This window comes from Channa argus, chromosome 6 (genome assembly GCF_033026475.1).
Source record: "Channa argus isolate prfri chromosome 6, Channa argus male v1.0, whole genome shotgun sequence".
Lineage (NCBI taxonomy): Eukaryota > Metazoa > Chordata > Actinopteri > Anabantiformes > Channidae > Channa > Channa argus.
The window spans coordinates 22,238,723-22,253,035 of NC_090202.1; the positions used below are offsets into that span (position 1 = coordinate 22,238,723).

General features: G+C 40.4%; 1 protein-coding gene across 11 annotated transcripts in view; it reads right to left on the reverse strand.

The window, feature by feature from the left end:
• The window catches only part of robo2 (roundabout, axon guidance receptor, homolog 2 (Drosophila)), a 245,448-nt gene that overhangs the window by 45,422 nt on the left and 185,713 nt on the right, over window positions 1-14,313 (reverse strand). For 8 of the 11 annotated variants that reach the window (XM_067506388.1, XM_067506392.1, XM_067506394.1 and 5 more), the window contains exons 3-7: window positions 12,736-12,893; window positions 12,478-12,598; window positions 11,335-11,473; window positions 2,789-2,925; window positions 1,569-1,580 (exon numbers count right to left, since the gene is read on the reverse strand). In XM_067506388.1, the coding sequence (XP_067362489.1) occupies window positions 1,569-1,580; window positions 2,789-2,925; window positions 11,335-11,473; window positions 12,478-12,598; window positions 12,736-12,893 (567 nt within the window). The remainder of the gene's footprint in view (window positions 1-1,568; window positions 1,581-2,788; window positions 2,926-11,334; window positions 11,474-12,477; window positions 12,599-12,735; window positions 12,894-14,313) is intronic. The other 3 variants (XM_067506396.1, XM_067506395.1, XM_067506386.1) reach the window with 1 other exon arrangement.

Here is a 14,313-nt window from a genome sequence, read left to right on the forward strand (position 1 = left end):
TACAGTGAGGCACAGAAGCATTTCTGCCTCCTTTAAAATCCCACGTTCAATCATATTTTATTCAAAAGTCGACGGCAATTACTGTCTCTTCCCACAGGCAAAGTGAATGTGTAATTTCCTCCATCTTCTTGAAATCTGACAGTTTGACAATTGCAGAACAGCCACTACTGTTTTGGCAACCCAAATCCTGCCACTGAGGCAGTGTCTGGGTCTTTCTGCCAGTCAAGCCTGTCTTGACAAACACTCTTTACCTCGCCCTCCTTTGTCCTGCTGCATGTTTGTGTTCCTGCATTCCCCGTGTTTCTGCTCTGAAACTGGAGACCTTCATATGCCCATTTTCACTCACTCCCTTTATTCAGTTTTAATTTAACATCTACAGTGTATCAAATTTGGTTCTGCTTGACCTTTTCCCTATCTGCAGGGAAATAAAATGAGATTGCCTCGTCCATGTTATGGGGCTCAGAAGGAAGGAACCTCATCCAAAACAAACAGATTTCCGCTTTGTGTTCCAAATATCCACAGATGGCATAAAGACTTGCAAGTTAAACACGTCCTGGACCATATGAGATGACAATGTCTGAAACTGTAAGACTGCCAGGACACTTACTCATTTTAATAGACGTGGTCTAAAACCAATACAGCCTTGAGCAGAAACTCTGAGTTACTATACTTTTAAATCTGTGATGAAGAAACTTTAATGATAAAGTTAAACATTAATTACTGTCACAGCCAATCACAATTAGTGTTAAAAATTCAATTCTTACTATTTAACTGATTCAATTACAAAACAATATGGATTTCTGTAGGGCAACTCAGAGTTTAGATTCTTCCTTGTTCCCTTGACAAAATCAAAGAGAATTTGCCATTGGCTTTGGGATTATTGCAAAAACAAACAAACAAAAAAAAAGTCTGTGAAAAACAGAGGTTTACAATTCTTACATGTTTGTTTTATAATTTTAGATAATCGTATTTTCTATATAATCTTCATAGATGAACATATATTTATGATATTTGAAGCCTAAATACAATCACTGGATAAAAAAAGCTATTGTTAGTATATGAAGAAACTACACCACAGTCGTGTCACTTCAACACCACCACTAATGAACTTTGAATTGGAGGAGTAATGAGTAGATGAGTCTGTGTCCGAACTGATGACATTTAATCTTCCTGACAACCTCTGTAGTCACATTTAGCCACTTGTTACAGCAAGTGTTGACAGATTTCTGGGTTTTAGTACTCATTTCTACTGCACCCTATAGCCAAACAAAATTAAGTGACATCCCTGCAACTTTCGACAAGGTCCGGACTTTAGATATGCATCAGAATTAATCAACAGACAGACATAGTGTAACAGGCCATTTTTTAGGACATTAGTATTTTCTTTTTTTAAAAACAACATTAAGAGTCAAACAATAATTCAAATGATAGACAATGTGATGTAACACCTGTGTTAGTTAAAAACAGTAACGTTAAAGCAATGGTAATTGATTGTCAAGCAGTTTAGTGCAGGGTGTGAATGAGGAGGGCATGCAGGATGGAATCAAATCAGAAGGATGAGTACTTACCAACAGGGCGAGCTGGAGACACAACAATGGAGAAGTGAATACACGAAAAAAACAAATTAAGACACAGACAAACATATAAAACAACAAAAGAAGAACAGAACAAAACAATAAAATAAGACAAAAAAATAGAAAAAAAAAGTCAGAATGAATGACATGTCATGTTGGGTCCAACACATTTCTGGTAGAGGGCTACATGACAGAGAGAATCCAGAAGCTTTGGTCCATTGTCTGGTTTAACTGATAAGCCTGTCTGTCAGACCGTTGAAAGATAAAGGGTTTCTGGCAAGAACACATACTGATGGTTCAAAAAAAAAATCTTCAGTTACATTCAAATTCCTGTGGTGGCAACCATTACTGCTTTTCAGAGACAGATATGCTACTGGATCTTCTCTGTCTGTATTAATGAAATCTACAATGCTACGGGTGGTGTGTGTTCGTAATAGCAAGGTGAGGGTGTGTTTAGCATGTATTCAGTGCTTATGGATAGAGCAGAAAACAAGAGAGAAAGACAGAGATCAAACTAGATTTCAAAGACTACGTAAAAAGACTGCATGTGGGTTACATCCACAGGCTGCAGCTTCAGATATGGTGCAGGGAGTGGTTCCCAAGTGTTCCCTCTGTATTACTGTGTGTGTCTTTGCTGGCAGGTAAAACAGTAAGATGCTACTTAAAAAAACAAAACGCAGCTTCCAAAAGGCGTTAAGTCGACGCAGACCTTGTTTTAACTCCCTCTGGCCCCATGTGTCACTGTAAAGCACTCCACAGGGACCTTAAACACTTGGTTTAATGGGAAGAAGAGTAGTGAAAAGAGGGAAAATTATAGCTCCAATGTTTTTATTAACCTTGCAAACCCCAGGTGTGGGACCGATGGTGTGCACCAGTAATCTGTGAAATGGCTTTGCTGACTGGCTGGTTACAGTATGGAGGGTAGTGTGGCTAGCAGACCACCACAGCAGTGGGAGGGTGGCAGAGTGTGTCGACGCTGCACTTGGAAATGTAAATAATTAAACAGATTCATAGACTTTCTACATCTCTCTTGGCTATGGGAGTCAGCATTCTAGATTTCCATTTGCGGAAAGGGGACCCTAAAGAGTTAGCTGCCAATCCTAATCTCATATTGGTGTACAAGTAAAATAACCTTAGTGGTCCATCACTTCTCTTAAGAGTTGTTGTGTGCTAGCTAATGTGAAAAACTAACAAAGAACAAAGGCGTTTTCTACCTCTTACTGTGAGAGTGGCAGAAGCCTCCAGCTTGCCCACACGGTTTTCTGCCACACAAGTGAATACGCCCTCATCGTTAACAGAAGCCTTCTTCACTCTCAGCACGTAGTCGTCCTTGTCATACTTGATCTCATACCTGTCAACAAAGATTTAAAACCAAAACATGAAGTTCAGTTGCCTCTTCAGAATTACATGCAAATACAATACATTCAGATAAAACATGCTTCAATATTTCACACATTCCTGTTGAATTGTCTGGCGGTAGCTGGGAAAGTTTATTTCCTGTTGGAGAGGTATAAAGAAGCACAGCTGCTCATTCTGACAAATGAAGATTGCAAGAACGTGGATCAATTATTCAACAATGACACACAGTACACAGAGAAGAGTGCGTTCACTTGGAACTGGCAAAACGTGTTCAATATTAATGAGATTTCCTCTCTGTCTGTGTGTGTGAGTATATACTCACACTCACATATTAGCAACTTTGTGTGTGCATATGATTAACTGTGCCATTGTGTATCTACTATACATGCATGAATAGACACCTGCAGTGAATCTATGCAAATACATTTCATTGTGAGGCATTTTAACTAATCAATACAACATGTTAAAGCAAAGGTGGTGTGGTAGTGTGGCTGTATATGCGTATGCTACATAAGATCTGTATGCACTATGTGGTAGTTGTGTGCGCGCCGCTGCTCTGGTTTGTTGGTCCAATCTGTAAAAGAATAAAGTGCTGGTCTGGCTGTGTAGAAATATAGTGTGCGGGCAGGGCTGATGGGGTTGGTGGGTTTGTGCGATGGTAGTCTGTCAGCCTGACAACCTTCTGCTCTCCACAATCTGTCACTCACAGACACTGAGAACAGAGCTGAGATGAGCACATAACGGGCCACTTGTTGGGAGCTTGTTATGTTGCCCCCATATAAAATTTCTATTTTATTATAAATACTTTAGATTATTGGTTTTAGAGAAAGTAGACAATACTGGTGACACTATGTGTTGCTTTTAGCCTTCAATAATGTTTGTACTTTGATTTGTCCATGTCTTTTTAATACTACCACCTAGTGTCTCTCAGATTCACATGCGGGCCTACAATGAAAAAGGCTGATTTTATTTTAACTTTAACGCTTGCTCCTGTGCCAATAAACTCGAAACTTGTAGTCCAGCAACTACTAAAAGCACATCACATACCAAGAGCAGTGAAGTTTGCCCAACACAGAGCTCTTCAGAGATTGAAAATGAAATGTGCCACCCATCACAATAGCATGACTCTTTTATGTGTGTCTCACAGCTACTGGACAAAAACAAAGCTCTATAGCAAAGAAGGTAAAGCCATATTAGGCCTTGGCTATACAGATTATATGGGATAAAGTAATAATTCCTTTGGTTTTGGTCTCTTGAGATAACTTGTTAATACTTAATACAACTGTGAACGGACTGTAAGATGTGTAGTGTAAATAAAAGATGGGAACACTGAACAATAAGATGACAAACATGCTTTATAACAACACTTTGTGAAGCAACTTCAGGGTAACAGTAGGTTATGCTCCATTTCCCATGGAGTGGGAAACACCCCTTTGCTCGACCATCAGGTGTACTGATGGCTGCTTGTCACTGGCAGCTGCAAAACTAATCTGTCCTGTCTATCCATGTTGTATTTTTTCCACCTGCTGTTATGACATTTCCTGCACAACGATTCAAAGGAAGCTTTATTGAAGCACATTCCTCAACTCTGACTGCCAGTTCCACCTCTCCACACAGGTACTTAAGGACCCATAATGATTATTTGACTGAGTCATGACTGAATGCTTTGTTCTAGAGAAAGGGGATGCACAGTTCAGGTAATGGCGGGGGATGTGAATAAAAGCATTTATTGTTTAAATTGAGTGAGTGGCATCCAAAGGAATGAGACAGCACCCTCTGGAAGAAGCCTGCTGTCAGATCATCAACAAACAAGCTAATAGAAAGGGCATCAAAATTGAAAAATGAAGAATAAAGTTTTTATAAAAAATATTATGAACTGACAAAGGCTGAATTGTCCTTATTAACCACCTGTCAGCACAGACAATGATTAAAATCAGCTCCCCTTTTCCCAAATATGATCTTTAACTCTTATATTTTATTAAATACTTTACATATTTTTCCATGAATACCATAATCAGTATTGTTTAAAATACATTGTTTTCTTTGCAGAGTACTTTTGCTTTTGTACTTTAAGTAAAATATAGATAATCTGCTTAGTACTTGTACTTGAGTACAAATTTGATGTGGTACTGGTATTGGAAATTGTTTTAGACCAATACTTGCACTTTTATTTAAGTAATACATTTTTGTACTTCTACCATCTATGCACAGAGCGTATCAAACCTTGCAGTGTGTGGGGCTGCTCAGAGTGGCCATGTTTACCGTTCTCTGTAACTTTATGAAGACAACCAGAGTGGAGAAGCCATGTACACACATGCTGGACAATGTCCGCATTGTTTCTGATCCCATCTCGATTAATCTCTCAAAACAGAACCTCAGGCTCAGAGGGAAGCATGAGCCCAATCAATTTGTAATCAACTTCCTATATGGAATCGGCTTAGATGACAACATGAATGGAAATACTCAGGGATAAGAGGTAGCTGCGGCCACACACGTGTAAGTACACTCAGAAAGGGAACAGTAGCTCTTTATTGCAAGTGGATTGGGGTGGAGCTCTGTTCTCCATTAGAGGAGGAATGTAACTGCACATGTAGAAAGGGCTGTGCAAAGCATAGGAGAGCTGAGTTCAGCACTACTTTTCAACCAGAGGCGGCACACGGTACACAGACTGACACAGAGAGAAAAGTGTTCAATCATCCAACATATATCCACACATGGTCACAGCCATTTGCTAAAGCAGATAATGAGTGATGGGAATGCAAGTGAATGCAAGCGAATTCCAATACAATGCATTTTTCTGGGTTGTCAACTTGATGTGTCTGCTGCATGGGGAAGGCTGTATTGATATGAAAATTTTACTGGATACAGTTTAAAAGCCTTTCGTCTCAAAAATCCTTAGGATCATTACAGAGGATTTGCCTTTTAACTGTCTGACAGGAACACAATTCTACCTTTAGGCTTGTGCCAACTCACTCACATAAGGAGAACATTATCTCTAGGTTGTGTGGGTGACTAAATGTGTTATCCACAAAATGACTCAACCTGAGAGGATCTTATCTCCCTGGACTCTATGTTTACATGTGATTGGGGCCAACAGTTGGCATGGTGTGCCGACTCTAAGCGCAGTAGTCACACTGAAGACACAGTAAAGGACTACTTCCAGCCTGCTCTTTGGCTTGACTGCTCTGACACAAAGTCTCCTCTCTGCTCCATTTCTTTCTGACAGTCTGATCCAGTTTCATACCACCTGACTGCTTCCCTACCTCATCCTGATCAAAGGAGCAGGAGTCTACCTGTCCATGCCTTGTCAACCATGAGATGGAATCAATTAACCACTATTGCTTCTCATCTTGCTCCTGCAAGGCACTTGGCCAGGGGATCACTTACTCTTGGCACCTCTCATGGCTTAGCAGAATTAGGCCCTTTCCAACAGTCTGACCGACATTCACCTTATCCTACATTAATCAAAGATCAGTTTGGCAAGATTTCAAACCTTGTGAGTAGGCTGTAAGTCCATGGAGAGGAGACTGATTAAAAATGTACCCTTAAAAGAGTTCTACACATTCCCAGATTAATGGTGGCAGCAGGGCAGTCTTTACTTACTCAAAGTGGTCTGGAAAACACAGTGTGATTTCACTGGAAAACATCGCAAATAGAGCAGGAAAATTAGAAACTGCAATGTATAGCTCAATGATCGACATCAGGAAACACACACTCTACTGTACTTGATGTGTGTGTAAAGAACAAGAGATGCACAGACACCAAAAGCACTGGACAAAAAAGCCACATGTAACGTGACTACTCTACAAAGTCAAATGAAAAGCACTTGGCCAAATGCAGTTTACCTAATAAGTGCTACAACTTATTTTTTCTGTTCTTTAATATGTACAATACTGTAATTATTATACGATTAGCTGTAAAATAGAACAGTTCCTGATTTTGATTGCAATTTTGTCTTAAGGTGACAAGCAAAACAACCGCTCATAAAAAACACTGTTCCAGCACCTTAAATAATGATGCCACAGGCCTATATAGTATGTTTAATTTGTGAATTTGTGTTTTAGTTTAAGAACTCCATCCCTTTGTCCTTTTATGTAGCAATTTTACACTTATTTGTGTTGAATATTACTGGATTTCTGTGTCGCTATGGCACTTGTTATTTGCACTGTCAATAGGGTTTGAATATTAAATATACTTGCGATTATTCTGTTGCTGTTCCACTCTCCATCCCCCCTTACACAGGCACTCATAAATACCAGATGTATCCACTTATATATCAAGGAAAGTAATAGAGACAGGAACCATAGTCTGATGTCTTTTCATTCTGCTGACTTGGGGAGGTGAGAAATCACTGAAACTGGATGGTCAGCATAACACAGTCGCTCCTGTCACACTAGCTTTAACAGCTCTCTCAAATAGAATGACCCATACACCTCTATCATACACAGACCCACGCACGCACACCCACACCCACACATGCACACACCATCAATGGATTGAGTAGGAAATAAAGGCTTTTCTGCTGAATGTTACAGAGGCTGTGCTGTGGAGGTCAACAGGGACAGTGGAGCCGGAATACAGATGGACTGCAAGACCAAAGGGGCTCTGATAAGGCACAGTAGAGGGCACTAGGGTCTAGAGCAAATGAGGAGAGAGAGAGAAACCAAAGGCAAAGACATGGGCCACACATTGAGCTAGTAGGCAGTGCGAGATAACACACACTGCCCAAGACTTTTAAGGGGGATTCATAGACTGTGACAGAATCTCTTTCATTTGGAGATACAAAGCTCTCTAGTACTCATCTCCATTATTTTTGAGGCTGGAGGAGCTATTGTGCGTTTTCCCAAAGATTTTGCACAGATGCTTGACAGACAGATATTAATCCGAATTAAGGCACTATGAATTGAGCAAGCATAACCAAACAGGGGTGATGTTAATTTAAGTCACTCTATGGACGGGCACTGTAGATAGAATATGTACTGTAATTCTACCAGATGCATGCTGCAATCCAGCTGCTTGAAGGCACATGTCAAAAGATTTCCCCAAGGGAAGACACTCTACTCTACCATCTGAATCTAATCTTATGTATATTGGTAAAAAGAAAAAGACCCATTTGTATCGGATTTATTTCTCTGGGGACAATTGGATGGTTTTAATATAACATGTGCTGGTCAGTGATTTTAATCTTGCTCACAATACATGAATAACTTGTGCGTGATTATTCTCCTCCTACCCTCGTAATAATTAAAGGGGTGATCACTTATTGTTTATCAGAACACTTATTTGCCCTCCTTATAAATGTAGGGCCTGCTCGAAAAGACAACTTGTATTTTTGTTTAATTAGCTCAGCATGCTCGAATTTCCAACCATTTTTGTGAGCTGAAACATACAGTTCAAACCTATTAAGCAGGCCACATGATAAAGGGAAAAAAGAGAAAAGCCATTGTGACAGTAAGAACCCTCAGCTCATAAATTAGGCAGATCTAATTTCTGCTATGGGTAATGACTCTGTCTTGGCTAGTCTGACTTGTTATAATTTCATATGTAGTGGACTACCTCACAGTCTGAAGTTCACTCCTTAGTGTAAAATGACCTTTAGAAAGAACAATATAATAATTTAATAACTTATATTAATCAAATAAAAAACTATAACAATTTGAGTTTTAAATAGTTTTAACTTAATGTAAAGTAAACTTCAATAATTTGTTGTTTAAAGTTAGCTCAATGCCAATGTTAATCTCTAAACTAACACCCAGAGAAATACTGTATCATTGTTCCAATCATAATTAATGCACTTTCTTTTCCTTGACATATAAATTTACAGTTTCTAGCTATTCACTCTGACATGTGCTGGACTGTAATTTGTTTATGCTCAAAGTTTATACAGAAACATATGGAGCTGACTTATGTATGTACATTCCCAGCCTGTTGATCAGTGTCCCTGCACAGATAGGCTTGTGTGGTGATTTTAATTTGATTTTTAGAAGCACAGTAAAACACCCACCTGGAGTATGAGAGCAGCACTACTGTCTTTGTCCTTTAATTGAAACCATTCTTGGGCTGTCTCTATCTCCTCTTTTAGTCCATAGAGGCTGAAGCCAGTGCCATCCTGGCTTGCTTTATGTCTATGTGCTTGTGTATAAGTGTGTGTGTGTGTGTGTGTTTGCCTGGGAGGCTGCTGGAGCCACTGAGCATATTAAAGACCTGTTTACTCAGCTGAGGCTCCATTTCCCTTCTTCCTACCATAAAAGCTGCACACACAAACCCACAGAAGGACACAGGAATGTGTGTAAAAGGACCAGGAAAGACAAGTTGAAACAATTTGAGGGTAAAGAAGGGGTGGTCTGACTAAGTCTCTGTCTTTCTACAGCTTATCATAATAACAAGGACAGTGTAACCTTTGCATTTAAAACCTTTGCAAATAAAGACCCCTCCCAACTGAATATAGAGGTGCTTGATCTTTAGTTGTCTTTTACAGTGAAGACCACTACTGATCTATGCACACAGGCCTCCAGAGCAATGGTAGAATTGCTGTGCTGCAGTCACGGTTTTTAATTCTTCTTTTTCAGAGCACTTGCCAATTATGAAACTGAAAACTATTCTTGAGTAGGATTTTAAACAATTCCATTGTCAATCAAGGAGAAACCCTGTCTAATGTTTATTAAGTTAAGATAAGAAGTATAGAAAGCAGGAACAGATCGTCACTTAACAATATGAGGACTCTTTGTTTTGGCATGCAACAAAGGCAGCAGAGAATGTCAGAATTAGAATATCGCAGCCTTTACGCTTGCTTTCTGCTTCAAAGCAAGAATAAAACAAAAGCTTCTGTACTGTAATTAGAAATACTGCAAAAATTATCCTTTATTAATTCTAGTAGTGTCTTTTTCATACAGGTCTTTTTCTGTATACAAATGAGGCTGAACTTCACAGGGATGATACAGTTAGGAAGGATGCAGGCACGTGACAGTGATCCTATTTCTTTATAAATCTGGTAATTAGGCTACCAAACGATTTCCACAGCCAACTCTCTATCAAAGACATGAGTGAAATACTTTTATGTGTTTGCTTTGGCACATCACTCATGTTCCCCTGCCCAGTGACTTAAATCCTTATCAGACACAAACAACCCGCCCACGCTCAGCTCTGCAGCTAGCCTTGAGATATGTCAGGGCCACTGAGTGTATGTTTTATGAGGTGATCCAAGCAGTGTGTAACTGGCCTGCTGGCTGGGGACAGAACGCTGGTCTCTTTGAAGTCCACTTCTGACAATGACACTGCTGTTGACTGTGTGTCCAGTGACTCACAGTGAAGAAAAAACAGACACAGCCCCGAAGAAGAACAGTATTACTGCATCATCAGTGTTTATTACAGAAAGTCACACAGACTGTAGCTGGCAATATGCTAGAGTGCTTCAGTAAATACCAGGCTTTTACAGTTTTTTTTTTTTTCGTGACACACCAAGCCAACATCAAAGCACCAATGGCAAGAATGACCAATGGCTACATCACCTCAAGTTGGCAGGTGGCATCTGACGAAGACTGTATCGAATATGTATGTTGCGAGCCAAAATGAGAGGGAGGGAAAGCCCAGAATCTAAGGGCTACAGAGACACAAACCATTAACAAAGTGGTGTTAGCTTATCATTTTCCCACAACTCAATTTACATCAACCTCCAATCAAAAATATGATGATGATTATCTTCCATGTTTCTGAGGGGTGTGTGCCACGATTTCACCTGCACAGTTGCACCTGTACATTTAGACCTGAGGGTCTTACCAACTGCTGTCACATTTTATCTCCTGTTCTTCTATCTGTCTCTGTTGTTACACATCTCCTTTGCATCATGCCACCTTTTTCTGCTCCTCTTTTGGGTATCCTTCAGCCACCCTGCCCACTTTCCTGTCACTCACTTTTAATTGTCTGGCTCAATATGTGTTTGTCTTCCTGCAGACCTCTTCCTTGACATGAGAAACCTTCTCCAACCCTGTTACGGCTGTGTGAGCTGTCTTCTGTGGCACCCAGGGGTGGAGTCATTCGACAGTGTATAATGTGCATTGTGTACAGCCTAATAGGCCTATTTATTGCCCCCTGGCAGCCAGGCCAGGTGGGAGCTGGCAGCGTGAGTTATCATTAGTTTGAAACAGTCACTCAGACTGACATCAATGCCTCTAGAGCTCGTTTGCATTAAGGGCAGGTTGTCACATCACTACTGCACACACATACTGGAATGCACAGAGGCAGACAGACAGACAAACAAACACACACACACACACAGAAACACACACTCTCTATTTCTGATCATATACTTTAAAACTGAGGAAATGTGAGGATTTATTCTATCATTATATGTTAGGAAACTTTTCTGTACTGAAATAGAGAATATTCTGTTTGATTTGCATACCTCCCACGGGGAACATCAACGTCATCTTTCCTCCAGCGTACATTGGGCTGAGGGTCTCCTTGTACCTGGCACCGGAACTCCACTGTCTCCTCTTCCAAGACCACCTGGTTGATCGGCCTGCGGAGGAAGGTTGGTCGTTCTGCAGGATCAGGCACAGAGCATTGACGCAGAAGTTAAAAAGCTCATTTAATTATGTAAAAATCTTTTTTCTTTAATTATTAGATGGTCAAAGAAACATAGCAATGACACTAAGGCACTGAATGAAGTCACCCAGTTCCTTTGGCAATACTGAAACTGAGGTTTCTTCAGCTAACCTATTCATGTGTTGCAATCAGACTCTGTATACCCTCATGACAGGGTAATGGCATAACATCCAATAATGTGCTTCTGACTGTATGCTTTACACTGGACAGAGTGAGGAAAACATCTGATCTTCAACTGTACAAACACTGGGCTACAAAGTGCTGAGCATTACACACTAAGGTCCTAACAAAACAGAGAGTGTTTAACCAGCCTGGGGCAGCTTTTTAGAATTGTTTTTAATGAGAGTGACAAGTTTAGCTCGCTGCATTTGCATTGCTGAGCACCTTGTGTTTCTCTGCTCTATGTGCCTTGGATTTTTTTTGCTGTTGCGCATTTAATTATCTTGCTGAAAAAAGTTCAACTCAGACTGGTGAAACATTTTCCATCAGATGAACTTAGAGGCCCGGTGTTGAGTAGGTAAAAAAGCAATGAAGCTGCAATCCTCCAGACGAAGCTTCTGCATGAGCCGGTGGTACTACCAGTAACATCTCATCTTCCTCATGTAACCCCATCAATATCATTTCTGTGTCCAAAATATTACAGAACAGCCTCACACCTTCATTAATGGCCAGAGTAGATGTCTTCTGCCTGTCCATTTACTTAGGTAAATAATAAATGTTTATATGGTAGATGTTTAGTAATCTTTACTTTTGCAATTAGGCAACAGACATGTGATTTGTTGGTTGCTTAGTTTTTAACCAAAAAACAAAGAACAAAAAAACTGCAACCTGAAACACCTACAGACAATTTGTGTACTAATTCAGAGTTTACATGTACTGTACAGTAGCCACTTCTCTACATCATTGAGAAGAATCTTTAGGAAAAAAGGAGGATGCTCACCAAATACTGTGACTTGTGCTGTCTCACTGTCCCTTTCTCCAACCATGTTGGTGCCCACACAGATGTACATGCCAGCGTCGCTCTTTCTGGTATTGGAGATCATTAGTTTTCCTCCTCGAATCTATAAGGGAAAAAATACACAGATAATATATTTTGATTGTCCCTGTGTCCCTCCCATGGACTTAATAAACCAAACAGTGCAGTAAAACCAGTATTTTATTTAGAGCTTTTGTTAAAACAGATGGTTATGATACTCACTGTGATCCTATCATCTTTGTCATCAATTCGCACTTTGTCCTTCTTCCAGTAGATGGTGGGTTCAGGATGGCCTCTGGGAGGAACACACTCAAGGATTGCCGGTTCTCCTGCTGCCACCACTACGTCTGTAGGATTTTGTCTGAAGTCATCACGCAGCACTGATGGAAAAAAGCAGAAGAATACTGAGGAAAAGCCAAATTCTGAACTGCACTGTTTTAAATTTTAAAAGTTAAGATGCTTAAATGTTTAGGATCACCTTTATATATATATACTTTATGTATTAACAGTTTGAATGTATGATACATGACTATTTAAATGGGATGTACACCTTCATCTGACTAGGCAAGCACACGTAATAGCTAATTGGAGTTAATCGAGGTCCCTGTGGAGGGAGCAGAACAAACAGAGACAGAATGCCCTGAGGCCTGGTGTCATTCACATGTGAGAGCTCACAGGGGTGCAACACGGCTTCTCTTTGCTGGTGTGTACACATTTACACACTAGTAGATACGCGCTAGCACACAAAAAACAGTGGGTTGTCTGATGAACAACTGTGGCCTTGTATCTAATCACCCTCAGGTAGGCCTTTAATCACAAAGACAGCCTCTCACTGTGCATTGTGTTTAGTGAAACACACAGCACCAGCTCATTATCAAACAAGGAGCTGCTGTCACAAACAAACACATGCAAAAGCACATAAATGTAAATGGTGAATCATAAACACATACTAAACAACCGTAAAAAATCCCCAAAATCCTCCTTCATATACAGTATGTATTTAGAGCACATACTGCATGCAAGTCTTTTGTTTCTAAACCAGTAGACAAACACAGAAAATACCTAATGTAGTCAAGCTTAAAGGTACAGACTGGGGATCACTCTGGGCCTCCTGCTGTGGGTACTCAAACAGATTTTCTTCATTTGATCTACAATAAATCTAATCGATGGGATAACACTTTGGAATTTTATATTCGGCAGTGTCGATCTATGCAGCAGTGATGAACACAAGATTCTTCTGATGGATAAAAGGGCTGAGCTTGTTGGAGGATGTTTGAAGATGCTTGAAGAGTGTTAAATTAAGGGCAGCACCACAGGACCTTATGTAAATTCCATGTGGAATGGGGGACGATGGCAGGGATGGCCGGGATTATAAGAGGGGATAACTGGTGCGTGCGCTCCAGGCTTCTCTCATCTCTTCATTCACTCTTCTTAACCCCTCTGCAGAAAGCTGCACAGCCATTGTCTTCTTATTTATTTATTTAGACCAAGGGGAAGCAGGGCGTAGGAGGAGAGGAAGCTTTCAACTCAATTATCCTGGGGATGCACATGGGTACAGAGTGGGACTTTTGTGTGACATGAATTCAAATGAAACTTTTGCACAGGCGTAAAAGGAGAGAATACAGGAGAGATAGAAATAGTGGTTTTCTCTATCTCATGCAGGGCAGTCCTCTAACCTAAAGTGCCATGGCGATTGGCTAGCTCCAGAATGGTAGACACCCCCTGGCCGGGGTGGGCATAACAGCCACCATCTCTGGTTCTTTGTGTGTGTATTACAAACAGATGTCCAGCTGTTTAAAA